Raw genomic sequence first — 15,254 nt, 5'->3', positions numbered from 1 at the left:
GAAATCCTAGCCGGAATAATTAAGCAAGAAGACGAAAGAAAAGGCATCCAAATTGGAAAGAAGAAATAAAACGATCTCTCTTCACAGATGTCATGATCTTGTGTTTAGAAAAAGCCTAGGGAATCTACTAAAAAATATTAGAACACATAAGGTCAGCAAAGTTGCAGGATACAAGATGAATACACAAAAATCAGTTGTATTTTTATAAATGGCAATGAACACCTGAAAACAAAATTAAAGTTCCATTTACAATAGCATTAAAAAGAACATAGGCGCTTTCAAAGACATGTCAGGTAAGTTCTAGCAGTAGATCTGAAGCTGCTGAGACGGCAGCGGGTCAGGAATCCTGCGCAGGCGGGGATGTGCGCACGCGCTGCTCGGATTCTGGTTGGCGACAAAGTACAGACGCCGCTGCTGGCTCCCGGGGCGGCTGCTAGCTCCCGGGGCGGCTGCTAGCTCCCAGCTCCCGGGGCCGGGCTGCTAGCTCCCGGGGCGGCTGCTAGCTCCCAGCTCCCGGGGCCGGGCTGCTAGCTCCCGGGGCGGCTGCTAGCTCCCAGCTCCCGGGGCCGGGCTGCTAGCTCCCGGGGCGGCTGCTAGCTCCCAGCTCCCGGGGCCGGGCTGCTAGCTCCCGGGGCCGGGCTGCTAGCTCCGGGGGCGGCTGCTAGCTCCGGGGGCGGCTGCTAGCTCCGGGGGCGGCTGCTAGCTCCCGGGGCGGCTGCTAGCTCCCAGCTCCCGGGGCGGCTGCTAGTTCCGGGGGCGGCTGCTAGCTCCCGGGGCCGCTGCTAGCTCCCGGGGCGGCTGCTAGCTCCGGGGGCGGCTGCTAGCTCCCAGCTCCCGGGGCGGCTGCTAGTTCCGGGGGCGGCTGCTAGCTCCCGGGGCCGCTGCTAGCTCCCGGGGCGGCTGCTGGCTCCCGGGGCGGCTGCTAGCTCCGGGGGCGGCTGCTAGCTCCCGGGGCCGCTGCTGGCTCCCAGGGCGGCTGCTGGCTCCCGGGGCCGCTGCTGGCTCCCGGGGCCGCTGCTAGCTCCCGGGGCGGCTGCTAGCTCCCGGGGCCGCTGCTAGCTCCCGGGGCGGCTGCTGGCTCCCGGGGCGGCTGCTGGCTCCCGGGGCCGCTGCTAGGTCCCGGGGCGGCTGCTAGCTCCCGGGGCGGCTGCTAGCTCCCGGGGCCGCTGCTGGCTCCCGGGGCGGCTGCTGGCTCCCGGGGCGGCTGCTGGCTCCCGGGGCGGCTGCTGGCTCCCGGGGCCGCTGCTGGCTCCCGGGGCCGCTGCTAGCTCCTCGGGCGTCCAAGGAGATGCCGAGCTGCGGAGACGAACGCGGACGCATCCAGGGCCGCTGAGCGCACCCATCCCACCCCCGGGTTCGCGGCCACGGCGAGGCCAGGCGCCTGGAGAACCCCGCTCCCCTCGGGAGCCCTGACGCTGGGGCCACCCGACTGCAGCCTTTGGCCCCAGGCCTGGGACTTGCCTGGGCCGTTCCTCCTTAAAAAATACAAAAATGCTATTTTTGCTCCCGCATTAGTTTCAAGGCCGGTAGGACACCGGCCGCTTCCCGGTCATTTCCTTCGCTTTTATTGTGCTTTTCACGTGGAAACCGACGTCACACTCTGCCCGGCCCTGCGCGCGCACGGGGCGGGGTCCGGGCCGCGGGGCCCGCGGGCGGCGCGGGGGGCTGGCTTCACGCCCGGCGCCGCCCCTGCCGCCCCCGCGGGCCCCCCGGCTGGTCGCTGCTCGCCGGGTTGCGAGCGGCCCGCGGGGGCGTCATGGGCGGCCTCTTGGGGCGCGCCGCGCTGCCGGGGCTGCGGGGCTGCCCGCGCGCCCCGGGCCCGAGCCTGCTCCCGCGCCACAGCTCGGGTGAGTGGGGCGCCCCTACCCCGGGCCAGGGCGCGCGAGCCGGCGGGAGGGGCGCCTTTGTTCGCGCACGTGCGGGCCGGGGGAGCGGGGCGCCGGGGGAGCGGGGCGCCGGGGGAGCGGGGCGCCGGCGGAGCGGGGCGCCGGCCTCTCGTGCCGGTTCCTTCTGCGCCGCCCTGGCCAAGCCGGGGCGCTCCGCCGGTGCCCCCACTCCTGCACGGGCCGCCCCTTTCTTTGGGGTCACCTGGGACCGAAGGTTCCAGAACAGCGCAAGCCGGAGACCGGGCCCAGCACGCTGGGTGGCGAGGGGCGTCCCAGGGACGGAGACTCCGGGGGGTCCTCCTGGCAGATGAGCTCTGCACAGGCCGGTGGTGGAGCTGCCAGGTGGCCCGGAGGGGACCAGGCACACGGCATTTTGGGAGTGCCTCATGCCAAGGCCCTAGATAAGGCTCCAGAGTTAACTGCCGCCCCCAGAGCACAGGCCGGCACTGGGGGGAGATAAGCTGGGGGCCTCCAGGGGGCCCCACCTGTCCTGAAGTGCCTTCTGGGGTTTAGATGGGGGTTCAGACGGTGCCTGTCCCATCAGGGCAGGTGTCAAACGGGAGGCCAAAACATAAGAGAAAAAATCTTAAAAGCCAAAAAATATATAAAACTAAATAAAAAACAGAAAACAGTGAGGCCTGGGTCACGCCTTCTGTCCAGCCCGGCTTTTCCAGACGCCCACCGAGCTGGCCCCAGTCTCCGGGGGTCCCGGCTGTCTCGGGCGTCTTCCGGGGACTCGAGCCCTGTCCTGGGTAGCGTGACAACCAGCCCTGGGGACGCGCTGCCCCGGGGCTGGTCTCCGCAGACCTGCCGTGCGGCAGAGCCACGGGTCCAGGTGACGCCGAGCCTGCAAGGGCCCGGTCGGGAGTCGTGGCAGGCCAAGCGGTGGCTGCGCTGACGCCCCTCTCCTAAAGGAGCGCCCTCCTGGCCCCAGGAGCGCACCCTGGTCGCGGTGAAGCCGGACGGGGTGCAGCGGAGGCTGGTGGGGGACGTGATCCGGCGCTTCGAGAGGCGCGGCTTCCAGCTGGTGGGGATGAAGATGCTGCGGGTACGGGGCCCGGGGGCGGTCCTGGCGCGGGGGTGCCCGGCGGCCCGAGGCCGGCAGGCTCCGCTCACCGCGCCCCCGCACCGCCCAGGCCCCGGAGAGCGTCCTGGCGGAGCATTACCAGGAGCTGCAGAGGAAGGCCTTCTACCCAGGCCTCATCAGCTACATGAGCTCTGGCCCCGTGGTGGCCATGGTGAGGCGGGGCGGGGCCGAGGCGGCGGGGGTGTCCCCGGGGCGCCCCCTCCTCCACACGCCCGCTTGCCCCTGCCGCAGGTCTGGCAAGGCCACAACGTGGTCCGCGCCTCCAGGGCCATGATAGGGGACGCCGATGCGGCCACAGCAGCCCCTGGGACCATCCGGGGAGACTTCAGCATCCACATCAGCAGGTGCACGGGCCCTGGCCCACTCCCTTGCCAGCTGCTGGGGCGAAGGTGGGCCAGTGGCTCTCCGCGGGGAGAGCAGGAGGGCTGGGCGTCTTGCCGGGGGAGGGGGGGGGGCCTGGGGGGGCACTCAGACCCGGCCGGGTCACGACGTGCCCCCCAGGTGATGCGTGCATGCTCAGCCCCCATCGCCGGTCGTTGACTGTCTTCCCGGCTGTCCCCAGAGGTTGGCACGGCAGGACTGATGTGAGGGTTTCTGGGCTGGGCCACGAGCCTGGGCCGGAGCCCAGCTTTCCAGCTCTTGGCTCCGGAGATGCTGCTGCTCCCCCAGGCAGCATGGGGGCGCGCACCCCCCCGGGGGCCCAGGCCTTACCTTGCCGCGTGTCATATGGCACAGGAACATCATCCACGCCAGCGACTCTGTGGAGGGGGCGCAGAGGGAGATCCGACTGTGGTTCCAAAGCAACGAGCTTGTGGACTGGACAGATGGAGGCCACCACAGCAGCACCCACCCGGCCTGAGGGCCCAGCGTCTGGCCGGAACCTACTACCTCCGTCCATAAGAACGCAAGCCCACCCTGCACTTGGCCCCTCACCCAGACCGCCTCCCTGTGTGCCCCCTGCCCCCCCCCAAGCCCCCTGAGGTGCTTGGGCTGTCAAATTCGTGTGCCTTTCTAGACTCTTCAGCCAGCACAAGATGGGACCAAATCCCCACGGGCCAGACAACCTTTGTGACCTCCCTTCCCCCAAAGGGGATCATTAAAAGTTCAGTGCTTTGTGCAGAGGATGGGTGCTCATTAACGACCGCTGCCGTGTCAGAGCTGGAAAGGTGCTTTGTGCAAAGCTGTAAGCAGTGTGAGGGCAAAAGTGACGCTTACTGTCTTGACACCCAGTAGAGGCTCCGTAAGTTTGCTGCCCGCGTGAGCAGTCAGGGGTGCCCGAAACCCGAGGGAGTCTGAGCTGAGCCCCAGAGTTGGTGCTGTCCTGGCCCCCCTCAGTCTGATGCTGCAGGAGGAGCTGCCTTTCCCAGGCAGGACGGGCGGGCAGGGGGCTGTGGCCCGTGGGGTGGAGTGGGCCAGGGACTCCGCGCGTGGCGGCCCTGCGTTCCCACACTGACAGCACCCCGCACCTGGGTCCTGCGCACGCTCGCTGGCACTTGTCACAGGTACTGTTGCCCCATGTCACACTCCTGCCCGGCCAACCCGGTGGCCACAGTTTTGGGCGCCTTAGTGGCAGATGCCCAGCTCCGGGTCCCCAGCACTGCCACGGGGGCCTCCGCAGGAGGGCACGAGTGGTCTGAACTTCACCCCAAGTAGGTGGGGGGAGGCACCGGGCCAGGGGAGCCCCTCCTTCCCTCGGCTGAGTCTCTTCCCCCGCTCGCCTCCTGGGTGACCCTGACGCAAGGCCCGGAACCTGGCGGGACAGACGCAGTGGCCCTACGGCCGGGACCTGCGCCGCACTGCGCCTGCGCCTAGCCCTCGCGCAGCCCCAGCAGGCCGTGCGGCCGGGGAGGGCGGAGACGGAGGCCCCGGGATGGGCGGGGGCGTCCAATGGCAGTGCTGCCGCGGTGGGCGGGGCGCCCTGGGGCGGGGCGGGGCCGACTGGGGCGGGGCCAGGCTCCGCGGCCTCCAATGGCAGTGCTGCCGCGGTGGGCGGGGCGCCCTGGGGCGGGGCGGGGCCAGGCTCCGCGGCCTCCAATGGCAGTGCTGCCGCGGGGTGGGCGGGGCCTCCTGGGCGGGGCCTGACTGCACCGCCTCCGGCCCCGTCCTGCTGGGAGCCGAGCGCGCCTGGCCTTCCCTGCCGCCTGCCCCGCCGAGCGCCATGGCGCAGCCGCAGCCCGACGTCAGCGAGGACGACTGCCTCCATGAGTACTGCCACCTCTTCAGCCCGGACCTGCTCCGGTGAGCGCCGGGGAGTGGGGCTCGGGGGTCCCCAGGGTGCGCTCCCTGGACGGGCGAGTGGGGGCCCCCTGCCGGGATACCAGACGCTCGATGTCCTGGGGGCCCCGCTGCACCTTTGTCCTGCGGGGGCGTGATCTGTCCCGGCCGGCGGCCTCGCTGCAGGCCTGGGGACCCCGAAGGAGGGGGTGAAGGGTGAGCACCAGACCCAGGCCGGTGTCTCCTTGTTTGTGGTCAGCAGCTGGACTCTGGCCGGTGCGGAGGGTCAAAGTCCTGCACCCAACCCCCACCCCCGCCAACTGGGGCCTCGTAAAGAGCCTTTTTCCCTCAGGGACAAAGTGGCCTTTATCACTGGTGGAGGCTCGGGTATCGGGTTCCGGATCGCCGAGGTCTTCATGCGGTGAGCACTGCCCTGCCCTGCCCCACTCCCGGGCTGGACCCCCTGGGAGGACCTGGGCCGCCTGGGCGCCGGGCCTTCCTGGGAACGCGAGAGGGTCTGGGTCCCATCAGGGACTGCAGGCGAGGGAGGTGGGCTCAACCCAGGAGGGAAGCAGGGCGCTGGGGTCTCCGGCTCCGCTGAGATGCGGGACGCCCCGTTTGTATGAGGGGATGGGGCGGGTGGGCCCCGGGTCAGCCCCCGAGCACCATCCACAGAGCCTCTGTCCGGCAGTGGCTCTTGGGGAGACCTTGGCAGGAATTGGCCTGCACGAGGAAGAAAAGGACACTCGGCTAATGAAGTTTGCGCAACACGAGGTCCAGCAGGCTCTCCTGGGGCCTCGCCAGGGTTCCGCCCCGTCCGGGCGACTTGCTGGCCTGAGGTCAGTGAGCTGTCATGGGGCCGGGGCAGAGGGGCCTGGCCTCGTCGGGGTCAGGGGGTTCCTAGGCCAGCTCGGGTTCGGGGTGCGTTCTCTGCTGGGGTCAGAGGCAGGATGGACCTTGCCAGACTGGAGCTGGGGGGGACAGGGCGGACCAGGGGGGCCAGGGTCGGGGAGTCTTGCTGGGCCAGACCACCCCCAGTGCCGTGCTGGACAGGCACCTCGGGTCAGTAACTTGCACCCCTCCCCCCAGGACCATGGGAGAAGCCCAGGGCTAGGCTGGGCTGGGGGCCGAGGGAGCCTGTTGATGTCCTAGGGACCGTCCCCAGTGGCCCCCAGGCCCCACTTCTCGTACCAGCTTGGTGAGCCCCACGGAAAAGAGATTTTGGGATTCGGCCACTCCAGGTGGACTCTGTCCCGAGAGCTGGTGGCTTTGACTCCTGGCTTCGAGCACAGCGTGGTCAGTTGTTGGCAGGGTCGTTTGGAAGACTCAGCGGGAGCTGCTCGCTGTTGTCACCGTGACGGCAGCCTGTGGGGAGGGGAGTGGGACCCTCGGCCTCACGGTGGGCTCCCGTCCTCCGCCTCAACCCGTGGGGTCCGGCACGTCTGGCCAGCGAGCCCCGTGAAGACCGGGCCCGGCACGCACGGCTCACGCTGCTTCGGTCTCACCCGTGGTATTGGGCAGGGCCTGTGGGCAGGGACGTGGGCAGGGACGTGGCGCCGCCCTGCTCAGGCCCTGGGCCCTCGGCCAGGCCGGCCCGTCTCCGCAGTCAGTGCTGCAAGCCCCTTGGAGGCCCCTCGGAGCAGCCTGGCCGTTTCTGCGCCGCCCTCACGCCCGTCCCCACGATATCCTCACGCCACCCTCACACCCGCCCCCACGACGCCCTCACGACACCCCACGCCCGCCCTCAGCCGCCCTCAGCCGCCCTCACGCCACTCTCCCCTTTCGCAGGCATGGCTGCCACACGGTCATCGCCAGTAGGAGCCTGCCGAGATTGTCAGCGGTGAGGAGGGGTCTCTCCTGTGCTTCCCCCCGCAGGTGGTCGCAGGACCTGGAGCCTGGGACAGCGGCACCCAAAGTTGACCCTCTCAAGTAGGGGCTTCAGTGGAAGTGGCCTCCCAGGGACGCCTGACTTGTTTTTTTGTTTTATTTTTTTGCACTTTAATTTTTCCATTTAATAGTACATTCGAGGTTATTCTATGTTGCCGCTCAAGTGCTTTCTTGCTCTCTTTTAAAAAATATATTCTTTTAGAGAAGTTGTAAGTTTAAAAAACAATTAAAGGGGACAGGTGTAGCTCAGTGGTTTGAGCACCTGCTTCCTATATACAAGGTCCTGGGTTCAAGCTCTGGTACCTTGTAAGAAAACAAATGAACAACGTTCATTTGTGGAATTCCCATACAACGTCTCTCAAGCAACACACTACACTGCTGTGGCACATTTGTTACAAGTAATGAGGTAATATTGTCTGACCGTTACCACTAACCGTGGTCCACAGCGTACATTGGCACACCTTTCCACGTTCTCCGATTACTAGCCCAGTGCCTCCTTGACACTGATGCGATGTCCCAGTATTGCTGTTAACCGCAGGCCGTAGGTTACACTAGCAGCGTCTTTTCCCACGCTTCTCCGCATTTCCACCGCTCTGCAGCAGTGACTTACATCCACTGCAGCTCACAGGACCCTCTCGGGTTTGTGCTATTAACTACCGTCCTCGCCCACTGCTGGGTTCACGATGTTACTGTTCCCTAGCTTCTGCAGCTTTCCTTCAGGTGACGTTTACCCGCTCAGGCGACCCTCTCCAGCCACAGTCCCGTCTATAAACCGGCTGTGTTAGCTCAAGTCACTGCAGCTTGTTACCAGCAACTCATCCATTTCCACACTTCTGCAGTCAAGTTAATTAAAATCCCCACGTTCATTCAGCATCAGTGCCCCTTCTCCCTGGCTTGTGTTTTCATCTAACGCTGAGTTCTGGGAGGCCCTCATGCTGGGTGGTAAGGGGTCTCGGGGTGCGGGCGGCGGGCAGAGCCGGGGCTGCCTGGTGGGCCCAGGGGCAGCGGCTTGCAGGCTGCATCTCCCCAGAGGGGTTCTGGTGCCAAACCCGGGGTCCCAGCAGAGACTGGACAGCTCCCCAAGGGACATTTCTCCCGGGCCAGGCCCCCGAGCTGCTGCCCTGTCTTGTCCTGTTTGGTTTCTAGGCTGCCAAGAAGCTGGCTGCCGCCACCGGCCAGCGGTGCCTGCCCGTGTCTCTGGACGTGCGTGACCCCCTGACCATCATGGCCGCTGTGGATGTGGCGCTGACGGAGTTTGGGAAAATTGACATCCTCATTAATGGTGAGTGGCTGTTGATGGAGGGCGGAGGCTCCTGCTGAGTTGGCCAGGCCAGGCCTCCTGTTTGGAGGCCCCGCAGCCGGTCCCCGAGGCAGGGCAGCGCCCACTCCAGGCCCCGGCCAGTCCCAGCTCGGCCCAGAGGGACTCTTGGCTGATGTCGACCGTCACCTTTTACCATGTTGAGGAAACTCACGCCATGACATTCTTAAAAAAATAATTACCAGACCTAACCTTTTAGTACAGCTCATAGAACAACCAAGCAGACACTCACGGGGCGCCACTGCCCCTCGCGCCCCCAGCGGGTTCCCACATCAGCAGCAGCTGGCGTTAGTGTGGACTGTCGTTTCAGCAGAGAGCCACGCTGAGACGCCAGTTTAGCTGGAGTCCACACGCTCCCGGAGCGTCCCCCTCAGCAGAAGCTCCCTTTTTTTTTAAAAAAAAAGATTTATTTATTTTTCATTTCTTCTCCCCACCCCGACTTGTCTACTCTCTGTCCATTCACTGTATGTTCTTCCATGTCCGCTTGTATTCTTGTCAGCGGCACCAGGAATCTGTGTCTCTCTGTTGTGTCATCTTGTTGTGTCATTTCTCCGTGTGTGCGGCACCATTCCTGGGCAGGCTGCACTTTCTTTCGCGCTGGGTGGCTCTCCTTATGGGGCACACTCCTTGACAGTGGGGCTCCCCTACACGGGGGACACCCCTGCGAGGCACGGCACTCCTTGTGCACAGCACTGCACATGGGCCAGCTCCACACGGGTCAGGAGGCCCCGGGGTTTGAACCGCGGACCTCCCATGTGGTAGGCGGATGTCCTATCCATTGGGCCAAATTTGCTTCCTGAAACTCCCTTTTAAAAACATCCGTCCAGCATCTGCCGTTCGGGCATCCGTCCAGCACGCTCGGGCTCCTCCCTGAGGCCGGCCTGGGGTCCACCTGCGGCTGGCCGTGGGCCCATGGCGCCTCCGGCCAGGACCCCCGCCCTCCGCGCCAGTCCACCCAGCCCGGCCTGGCCCTCCTCCACCTGCAGGTGCAGCCGGGAACTTCCTGTGTCCGGCCGGCGCGTTGTCCTTCAGAGCCTTCAAGACCGTGGTGGACATCGACACCATCGGCACCTTCAACGTGTGCCGTGTGCTCTACGAGAAGTTATTCCGGGTAGGCGTCCTGCCGGCGGCCCCCGGGCGGCCGCCCTCGGCCCCCCGCCCACCGCCCTCTCCCGTTGCCTTGCAGGACCACGGAGGCGTGATCGTCAACATCACCGCAACTCTGAGCCACCGGGGGCAGATGCTGCAGGTGCACGCGGGCTCCGCCAAGGCGGCCGTGGGTACGCGCCCCCACGCCCGGCAGTTCCCTCCCCTGCGCACCCCGGGGGGCCGGCACGTCCTGCGGAGCTCAGCTTGGCCACGCGCAGGGTGAGGCCTGGTCCCGCATGGACCTCGGGAAAACCCCAAAGGCCGAGCTCCGCGCAGGTGCCCCACGCCCGCCCTCTCCGCGCAGATGCGATGACACGTCATCTGGCTGTGGAATGGGGTCCCCAGAACATCCGCGTCAACAGCCTGGCCCCCGGGGCCATCGGCGGCACGGAGGGCTTCCGGAGGCTGAGTAAGGCCCCTCGGGCCCCTCCCCAGGGTCAGGGGCCGTGGGCCTCCCACCTGGCCGCAGGGGCAGGGGCACGCCAGCTCAGCGCCCGGGCCGACGGGCCTCAGCCAGTCCCGGGGGTGGGGGCGGCCCGGCTGTGGGGCTGCCGGGCTCGAGTGGGACGGGCACCGGGCAGGGCCGAGGGCCCCCGCCCCCCCCCCCCATGCGGGCCGGCCCCCGTGCCGTGCTGGGGCCCCTCCCTCCCCCATCGAGGGTTGGGGAGGGGGCTGGCGAGGGCAGGCGTGTCCCCGCCCACCCCTGGCACCGCTCGCTGCCTCTTGCCCGCCCCGCAGTTGCTTCCCCGGACATCGCGAGGACCTACGTCCAGGAGACGCCCCTGCAGAGGCTGGGGGACAAGACGGAGGTGGCCCACAGCGCGCTCTTCCTGGCCAGCCCCCTCGCGTCCTTCGTGACCGGGATCGTGCTGGTGGTGGACGGTGGGGCGTGGATGACCCTCCCCAGCGACGCCCGGAAGCTGATGGACTCGGCCATGTCTGCGAAGCTCTAGGTGATGTGCCGACCGCCTGTGGGCGCCCGTGCCCAGGGCCCCTTCCTGTGCCCCCCCCGGGGGCCCTGGAGTTCTTCCGGACACTGTCCCCCCCACTGCCCCGGCGGGCCAGGCAGCTCCGGGGGAGGCAGGGAGGGGCTTCGGGGTGGGCGGGTGGTGCCGGGGGGCCCAGCCTGGCGGGGCCCCCCCCCGAATCCTCAAGGGGTGCTGAGGCATTGCCTTCCGCAGGCCAGGCCCCGTCCACCGCGACAGAAGCCCCTGCCCTGGGGCCGGCCGCCCCCTCCCCAGGCACCTCCAGCCCCAGCGGAGCACGGCCCCCTCTGGTGGTGGAAGGCTGGCGGCGTCCGCCCAGCTTTGCCGGGACCCCTGTGTGGCCCTGAGCACGCCCCAGGGCCCAGCCCCGGGGGTCCCCTGTCGGAGGTTGCAGCCCTGACGGCCTCTCCTTCAGGGGGCAGCTGTGACCATGCCGGGCAGACCACCTGCTTCGGCCTCCGCGACTCGGCCTCGTGTCCGAGCCCCCGGGGTGGGCTGCCCGGCCCCCGCAGGCAAGACGCTTACCTTTGACCCTTGGGAGACCGTGGAGGAGGCCGTGGGCATCTCGCCAGGACGCCGAGGGCCGGGTGGACGCGCAGGCCTGGCCTCGACCTCACCGGGCACCTCCGCGGCTGTGCGGTCGCGGGCAGGGCCTCCCTTTGCTCCCCTCCTCCGCGAGCCCCCTCTTCCCTCCCCGGGCTCCCGTGGTGAGGCCAGCGGCCGCCGGGTCTTCGCGGGGGCCCGTGGCCGGCGTGGAGGGGGCCGACCTGCCCTCTGCGCCCACGGATTCCTGGGCCGCTCCTCGGGGGCTCGTCCCCAGCTGCCCCCGCCAGCCCCAGCTCATCTGCGCCCCGGGCGCCGAGAGCAGCAGCCCCCGCCCCGCGCAGGCCTCCCGGGCCCCTGGGCTGCCCCTGACCCCGGGTGTTGGAGACCGCTGGGCCTCGTCGACGACACCGGGGACGCCCCGCCGTGGCCGCCAGTGTCGGGGTGCTCCGCTGCCCCCTGCTCCCGCCCCGCCTCTGAATGACTGATCTGCTTTAGCACAGCTACCAGATTTTTGCCAGAAAACGCACTTCATTAAACCTTTGTACTAGGAAAGTACCTATTGGGTTTCACAAAAGTTTCCAGAAGGAAAAGGAAGACCTAAAAAGCCACTGGGGGGGGGGGGCGGCGCGGGCTGGGACATGTTTCCTTCCTGCCTGTTCTGGGGATATTTTAGAAAATGCCCCTGAAAGCTGTTGTCGGGGAGACGGAAGCGGCGGTGTGGCTGGCTCAGGTCCCGGCCTGTGAGTGGCCCAGGCACGGGGCCGCGGGCTGGGGCGGGGTGCCTGGGAAGCTCAGGGACCCCACCCCCGCACTCCGTGGGACGGCCCCCTCCCCCAGCCCGTCCCGGCTGTGTCGGCAGTTGCCTGCGCTTTGAGTCCCGCGCCCCGCCCCGCGTTGCCCTGTCCGTCCCCTGCCACCCCGACCGCCCGGCGCCGGCCCCAGCCCTGCACCACCCCGACTGCCCTCCCCCCGTGCCGCCCCAACCGCCCCGCGCTGCCCCTCCCCCCCCCGCCCATGCTCCCCCCATCCCTTCCCTCTGGGGAGCCCAGCAGCGTGATCCATGTGACCCCGGCTTCCCAGCCGTCAGAGGTGCTCCTTGTCGCGGGGACCGCGCTGGCGGCCTCCATGGGTCAAGCAGGCAATTGGGGGTGCCGCGGGGGCGGGGTGGGGCTTGAGCCCCCGGAAGAGACAAGGTCAAATAAACCCAGTGGAACAGCCCGGCGTGGCCGCCCACCGCTTCCCCGTGCACGCCACTCCGCGGGTACCGGCCGCGCTGCGCCCGCAGAGCTCCCCCTGCCCCCCACAGGCGAGCACCCCGCGGCCCCCGCACCCCCTGACCCGTCCTGCCTGAACTTGCCGCTGGTGGGCGGCTCGGCGGGGCGGAGGCGCAGCGGCCGTGGGCTGCACTGCTCGGGTCCCTGGGCACGGGGCACCCACGTGGGCGCCGCCCGGCCTCAGGCTCGCCCAGCTGTCCGCCCCCTCCCAGTCCGCTCGGGGAACACGAGGCCCTCCCGGCTCCACCCCTCGCCCACCGCCCAGCGCGGCCCGTGGCGAGTCCCCGGGGAGGCCTGGGTGCCCGCGGCCTCCTGGGCGCCCTGCCCCGGCAGCCGGCCGCGCGGCTCGGGGAACCCGAGGGCAGGGCTGAGTCCCAAGAGCCTCGCCAGCCCTGCGTGTCCCCTTGTCTGGCCCCCACGGCGTTTTGTCCTCACCCTGGGGGTGGACAGAGGCCGCTTGGCAGGCATCAGGCCCCCACCCCGAGCCGTGCGCCCGCAGCCTGCACTGGGGCAGCGCCCACCTCCCCGGTGTGACAGGCGGCTCCGGGGGCCCGGCCCTCCCGGCTGGCCTGGGCCCGGCTCGGTGGGTTTGGCGGGGGGCGGCGAAGTGTCCCTGAAAGGAGGGGACGGTGGGCCCAGGGCTTCCCTGGCTCCAGGCAGCCCGCCCCCACCCCGCCCCGGACCTCACCCGGGCCAGCCCCAGCACCGGCCGACCCACGGAGGGGCGGCTCCGTCGAGGCACCGCGGGGGGCTGGGCCGGCCAGGAAGCCGCCACCGAGGGGACATCGTGTGCGACGACGGCCGCTGGCCACGGCGGGCTCGGGTCTTTCTAGAAAGTGTGTGTCAGGCCGCCGGGTGCGGATCCCAGTTCACACCCACCGCTCTGGAGTCGGCACCCTGGAAATGGGGTGGCAGGGGCAGCCCATGACCCCTGCGCCCCAACGCGCCTCCTCCCGCCTGCCTCTCCTGTGCGCCGGCCCCCGGGCAGGGGCCCACGGCAGCTCGCGTCTCCTGTGGGCGCGGCCGGGCCCGCTGCCCCCACGGGCAGAGGTGTCTGCGGCCCGTTGTTGTTCACCCGCTGACCGCCACATTACTGTGTTTTCTCAGGCGAAGAAGGCGACGGGCACACACGGGCTTCGCTAACGGAATTCCCAGGGATCGCTTAGTGCCCAGGTTGGGGGGAGCCTTCTCACGCACGGACGCCAGGGTGTCTAGAGCAGAAGGCAGGACGGTGCCTGCGGCATCGTGAAAGCGCGCGGGAAGCAATGGTCCTGAGGACGCAGTTAACTGGTCACTCTTCTACCATGTCATGGAATTTGGGCAATTTTTACACAACGGTGAAGGAAATGATGTCACCTCTTTAGCTAAAAAACAAAGTGCGGGATCCCCGTGGGAAGCTCTCGTGCCCGCCCCTCAGTGCCTGCACCCCATCTGCGATGGCGGTTGGAGGGGGCCGGCGGGGGTCGGAGACGGTGGGCCGCGGGCTGGTGAGGACCCGTCACCTGCAAGAGCCGGCGTCGTCGCAGGGAAGCGGAAGCAGGCGGAGCGCTTTCCACACAAGCCGTTCAAGAGACGCTCAGAACCTCGGGCTGAGTCGGGGACGTAAACTGTTCCTCACCAACTCACGCTCTATTTTTACTCCAAAAAATGTACTTTCCAAACTGGAAGGTGAGAGAAAAAGTCTTTTCTCACTAAATGAACTATCAGTAAACACGAGTGGGTGTCTGTGCTCCCAGCTGCTGGAGGGCTTAGGCAGGGGGAGTGAGCGGCACCCACCGTCGCGTTGTGTCTACATTTGTTCATTTGTTTTCACAATTGCAAATTACAGTACCCGCGGGCCGTTTCTGCAGCTCCCCTGCCTGTGGCTGACACCCCCTGAGCTGCACACGGCGCAGGAGCAGTGCTGGGGCGCCAGGGAGGCCTCACCCCCGCAGCGCCGTCGGGCTGGTGACCTGCTCACCGCAGACCCCCGACAGCCCCTGGTCCGCTCCCTCTCGGTAGGCGAGTTTGCGTTTTCTAGAATTTTATATCCATGGAGTCTCAGAGTTTGCGCTCTCCTTTTTGGGGTCTGGATTCTTTTCTGGAGCATAATCAGTCAGAGTCGCCCAGGACGCTGTTCGGGTGGGAAGTCTGTTCCTTTCTATTGCCGAGTCGTGTTCTGCCGCGCCGGGGCCCCGCAGTTTGTTCACTCATTCACCTGAAGACGAGTGTTTGGGTGACCCCAGTTTTGGGCTATTACGAATAAAGTTGACCCGAGCATTCGCGTACGGGTAAGTCCTTGCACAGCCTGTCTCTCATTTCTCCCGAGAAAATACCTAGGAATGGAATGGCTGGTTCACGGGGCAGGTGTGTGTTTAACTTTTTAAGACTGTCCCACATGGTTTTCCAAAGGCTGCACCGTTTTCTCGCCTGCAGTGTGACAGAGTTCCGTCCCTCGTGTCCTTGGCACCCCGTGGGATGGTACAGCTTTCTGGTGTTAGCTATGCCGGTGGGCGTGAAGCGGTATCATTGTGGTTTAATTAGGTTTTCGTTAATGAATAGTGATGTTGAAAATCTTTTCATGTATTTTTGCCATCTGTATATCTTCTTTGGTGAAGAATCTGTTCAAATGTTTTTCACGTATTATATTGAGTTCTTTGCATTTTATTTTTGAGTTGTGGAAGTTCTTTATATATCTTAGTTACAAGTTGTTACATATATGTTTCATATATATTTTTTAAAGATTTATATTTATTCTTCTCCTCCTTGTTATTTGCGCTCGCTGTCTGCTCTCTGTGTCCATTCGCTGTGTGCTCTGTGTCTGCTCGTCTTCTCTTTGGGGAGGTACCGTGAACTGAACCTGGGACCTCCCATGTGGGAGGGAGGCACTCAACCACTTGAGCCACCTTCACTCCCTGCTTTGTTGTC

At 66.6% G+C, this 15,254-nt stretch overlaps 2 protein-coding genes across 6 annotated transcripts; both read left to right on the top strand.

Moving 5' to 3' along the window:
• The first annotated feature begins 1,689 nt into the window (after window positions 1-1,689).
• Window positions 1,690-4,092, top strand: NME4 (NME/NM23 nucleoside diphosphate kinase 4). Of its 2 annotated transcripts, none has more exons than XM_058285603.2 (5): window positions 1,690-1,847; window positions 2,801-2,934; window positions 3,023-3,124; window positions 3,205-3,317; window positions 3,709-4,092. In XM_058285603.2, exons 1-5 carry the CDS (start codon window positions 1,757-1,759, stop codon window positions 3,830-3,832), a joined length of 564 nt encoding a protein of 187 aa, XP_058141586.1. In that variant the 5' UTR covers window positions 1,690-1,756; the 3' UTR covers window positions 3,833-4,092. The 2 variants fall into 2 exon arrangements, with proteins under 2 accessions (XP_058141586.1, XP_071067208.1); XM_071211107.1 differs by having other exon boundaries at window positions 1,699-1,847; window positions 2,821-2,934.
• Window positions 4,093-5,053: 961 nt separating this feature from the next.
• DECR2 (2,4-dienoyl-CoA reductase 2) lies at window positions 5,054-14,993 on the top strand. 4 transcript variants are annotated; one of them, XM_058285593.2, is made up of 10 exons: window positions 5,054-5,211; window positions 5,540-5,608; window positions 5,879-6,026; window positions 6,976-7,027; window positions 8,221-8,356; window positions 9,379-9,503; window positions 9,579-9,672; window positions 9,846-9,950; window positions 10,280-10,494; window positions 10,723-11,628. In XM_058285593.2, the coding sequence occupies exons 1-9, from the start codon at window positions 5,175-5,177 to the stop codon at window positions 10,492-10,494; spliced, it is 981 nt and encodes a 326-aa protein (XP_058141576.1). In that variant the 5' UTR covers window positions 5,054-5,174; the 3' UTR covers window positions 10,723-11,628. The 4 variants fall into 4 exon arrangements, with proteins under 4 accessions (XP_058141576.1, XP_071067207.1, XP_058141578.1 ...); XM_071211106.1 differs by lacking the exons at window positions 5,879-6,026; window positions 10,723-11,628 and adding an exon at window positions 13,455-14,993 and having other exon boundaries at window positions 5,073-5,211; XM_058285595.2 differs by lacking the exon at window positions 5,879-6,026 and having other exon boundaries at window positions 5,073-5,211; window positions 10,943-11,628.
• The last annotated feature ends 261 nt before the right edge of the window (window positions 14,994-15,254 follow it).

The sequence above is a fragment of the Dasypus novemcinctus genome, chromosome 23 (genome assembly GCF_030445035.2).
Source record: "Dasypus novemcinctus isolate mDasNov1 chromosome 23, mDasNov1.1.hap2, whole genome shotgun sequence".
NCBI lineage: Eukaryota > Metazoa > Chordata > Mammalia > Cingulata > Dasypodidae > Dasypus > Dasypus novemcinctus.
Note: the sequence above shows the minus strand (reverse complement) of the source record. Positions and strands in the feature narration are given on the sequence as shown.